General features: G+C 31.9%; 1 protein-coding gene across 1 annotated transcript; it reads right to left on the bottom strand.

Moving 5' to 3' along the window:
* Positions 1 to 201: 201 nt before the first annotated feature.
* Positions 202 to 1,131, bottom strand: LOC131919038 (olfactory receptor 4L1-like). The gene has a single exon (XM_059273102.1). The coding sequence runs from the start codon at positions 1,129 to 1,131 to the stop codon at positions 202 to 204; it is 930 nt and encodes a 309-aa protein (XP_059129085.1).
* Between the last annotated feature and the right edge of the window lie 2,736 nt (positions 1,132 to 3,867).

The raw sequence follows: 3,867 nt of genomic DNA, 5'->3' as shown, positions 1-3,867 counted from the left end.
GAAATGTTCATTATTGGAAGATGTGCAAAGTAAAAATGCTGAAAAATAACATTAAACCATCACTATGAATGAGACAATAATATATTAGTAGCAATTTCTCTTTATTGGTATATGGCTTATATATAAAAGTAGAACAATATATTATCCATAGTCATTAATTTATCTAACCATGGTAATCATGTATATTTCAATTTATAAGTTCTACATGAAACTAACTTGTTGGATCCACAATTTTCTCATGGCTTTTTTCATCTCCTGATTTCTCAGTGTGTAAATAAGAGGATTCAGTAAGGGAGTGATAACAGTATAAAATATACCAAAGATTTTATTGCTTGCAAAACTACCAAATGGCCAGGCATAGATGAAGATGCAGGGTCCAAAAAACAGAGTGACCACAATTATATGGGCAGACAATGTGGACAGAGCCTTAGAAAGCCTACCAGGTGATTTGTGCCTCACAGTGACCAGAATGACAGTGTAAGAAACAAGCAAGAGGATGAAACAGATGAAAGACAGCAGCCCACTGTCAGCAATGACGAATAACTCCAGAGTGTTTGTTTCAATACAAGCAAGCTTGATCACCAGGGGGAGATCACAAAATATGTTATTTACAATGTTGTGGCCACAGAAAGGCAAATTCACTGTCAATACCATCTGGCTCATGGTGTGTATGAAACCAATGGTCCAGGAAAGTATTACAAACGTATTCAGCAACCTGTGACTCATGATTATCCTGTAGTGCAAGGGTTTGCATATGGCCACATATCTATCAAAGGCCATGACTATCAAAAGTGTCATTTCAGCACCCCCAAAGAAGTGCATGAAGAACATCTGAGCCATGCAGCCCCATACAGAGATGCTCTTGTGTTCTGCAAGCAAGTCTCTGATCATCTTAGGTGTTGTGACAGTAGCAATACACATGTCCAGAAAGGAGAGATTTCCAAGAAGAAAGTACATGGGAGAATGAAGGGTAGCATTAGCCGTCACTGTGACTATAATAAGAATGTTGCCCACCACAGTAGCAAAATAGATCAAAGAAAATGTCACAAAGAAGAGGGTTTGAAGTTTCCAACCTCCAGAGAATCCCACTAAAATAAACTCTGTCACAGCTGATCCATTTTTATAATCCATTTATTCCATTCAGAAAGCTTCTGGAAGTTCTTAAAATGCAAGGAGATGAAAAACAAAAGCAAGCCAAGTTACTGTCAGTATGTTTACAGTTTTACTATTTGTTGATAATATCAACTGATGACTTGGAAACATGCAATGTTTGACATATCAGCATATCAGCGTGTAACTAGAAATGATTTTATGTATCACAACATTTTAAAACAATATTCTTATACAAAATAGAAAGCATTTGAGAGAATGAAAATTCTATCATTTTATCTTATCAAATGACATATTTTAGTAGATCATTTGTCCCATTAATTTGTTCATATAGAAATAAAAGTAAAGATTAGATGGTAATAACTATTTTCCCTCTAATTTATCATAGTCTCCAGTTCTTCATATTCATCGCAGTTAGGTTATTAAAATCAATAAGGAATATTGAATTGTAACAGTAAATACATTGCTCTGTATCCAGTGTATTTGGAACAAACAGAAACAAAGTAGAATTCAATTTATACATGGAAACCAATCTTCAAATTTATTAACAAAATTTTAAATCCTCTTTTTATGTTTTCTAAGCATTTAAAGAAATGCAGACCCAGACACAGATGGTTTTGAGCTTGTGTCCTCAAATGCCACACTGCCAATTCACAACAAAGAGTTCTTGCAGTAAATGTATGTGTTTGCATCTGCTGGTTTAGGGGCAAATAACAAGGTGTCTTAGTTTTCATATATAGATTCTGCTTGTGTTGCTTTGTTTATTGCTAAACTATCTTTACCATGATCTTTAGACATCATAATTTTTGGAGTAATGAAACAATATTAATTACAGTAAAGTGATTGCTTAGTGCTAGGCTTCATTCTATATACAGTGGACATTAAAAGTGTTTAGTGTTCATAGCAAACACATGATACAAAAGTATTATTGTTGCCATGTACATATAAGGAAGCTATGATGTACAATTTATTGATACTTTGATGATAATAATTAATAAGAATGGATGCTTGTACTTAAAACTAGTTAATTTGACTTCAGAATCTGGGTTTACACTAACATGCCACATGCCTCCAAAATGGAAAGGATATATTTTATGATCAAATTATTAAGTATTCTTTGAACTCATATGTTTCATGTGAATTTCTTAGAAGATACAATTCAACCACAAAAAGAGATATCTTAGAAATGTAATTAATTACAATTGTTCTTATTAAACAGTTATGCAGAGAGCTTATAATCTAGAAATACATGATTAAAAGGAAAATAATCTATAAGAGAAAACCCTTAACTTAGTGTAGGACTTACATAAAACAAAATCAAGATAATTTTCATTTGACACCTTCAAATGTGAAATAAACTTTATGGTCAGTAAACCAAAAAGGGTGTAATATGATAATATGTGACCAATTATAAAACTAAGTGTGTTAAGTACATCTTTATAGTACTATCCAATTGCTCGTGCAAATGCATTTCCCTCTGAGATAATCAAAAGCATGTTGCAGAGTCAAATCTAATATAATTTTCTTTATTGCAGTCTTTTGTTGGGATATACACCTTTGGCTGCCTAGTTTATTTGGAAAATAGTTATTCTGCTTTTCCTACTATGGAGAATTTTCATGATGAAATTCTTAATTTATTTACATTTTCTTTTTTAATTTGAATGTAAAACATCTTGTCTCTCTCTTTACTTAATGATCACTTTTTTTCCATTTATGGTCTAAGAATTTCTTTTACAGAGGTTTTCTAAATAGCCAATTTAGATCACAAAATCACCCTCTATTTCTTTCTCAAACTGTGAACATACACATATATTTATGTACTTTGTCAGCCAACTGAATCTTGAAAAGAACAATAGCCATAGTCAGTAATTTTCAATTGTTTTATGAACTTTTATACATATAACATTTCTTATATTCACCATAATTAGTGAATGACAATCTAATAACACTTTTTTCTCTGCAGTATAATCTTGAGAGAATATTTCCTTTCAATTTTCACAGTAATTGTTAAACTGGTTTACTGAGAAATGGTGTTAAGTTAGCCCTCAGTTGGAGGATTTGATGCCTCAAAACCTAAAACCTTCTTCTGGCCAACACAATTCATTAAAATACCATCTTAGTCTTAATAAACTTAATGAATTTGTTTTCTACAATATTTTCACTTACCTTTCCTAACATACAGTATGAGGAGCATCATATTCAAAGTAATATTTAAAATTGAAAATATGCTTTCTATTTTCTGTAATGGTCTGCATACCATTCTACAGCGTATCCTTCACTTCCTTTAAAGATGTGGACCAATTACTGGAAACAGATTTTTGGGAGTACTGGGAATCCAAACCTCAGTGGGAGTGTTAGAAAATGAGGCTATTGCGACTTTAGCATGACCAAGAGAGATGCTTGCATTTAATTCATGGCCTCAAATGAGCTGTGTTTCTGTCTGTGTGGTGCCATGATTATAGCAACCATAAAATCCTCGGTTAACTGGTGGTGATGTAATAAGTTTAGAATCATTTTATTGAATGGAACTTCTTTTTTCTTACATTACCTCAAATCATTCCTGTTAATTTCCATTTTTTGTATATATTTTTCAAAGAATAAATTCATAAACAATTTTGAGTACATCCTCCACATGTAATTTATATATAAATTAAATTGTAGATCATGCAGGAAATTGAATATTTGAAATATTTTCAAAAATTATTTAATAATACTAGAAGAAATATCATACTCAATCTCAAGCTACAGTACAGAGCT

Source organism: Peromyscus eremicus, chromosome 9 (genome assembly GCF_949786415.1).
Source record: "Peromyscus eremicus chromosome 9, PerEre_H2_v1, whole genome shotgun sequence".
Taxonomy (NCBI): Eukaryota; Metazoa; Chordata; class Mammalia; order Rodentia; family Cricetidae; genus Peromyscus; species Peromyscus eremicus.
This window is presented reverse-complemented; position numbering and strand designations above follow the sequence as displayed.

Excerpts from the sequence above, each read along its gene's own strand:
- LOC131919038 (XM_059273102.1), bottom strand. The coding sequence starts at position 1,131 with ATGGATTATAAAAATGGATCAGCTGTGACAGAGTTTATTTTAGTGGGA.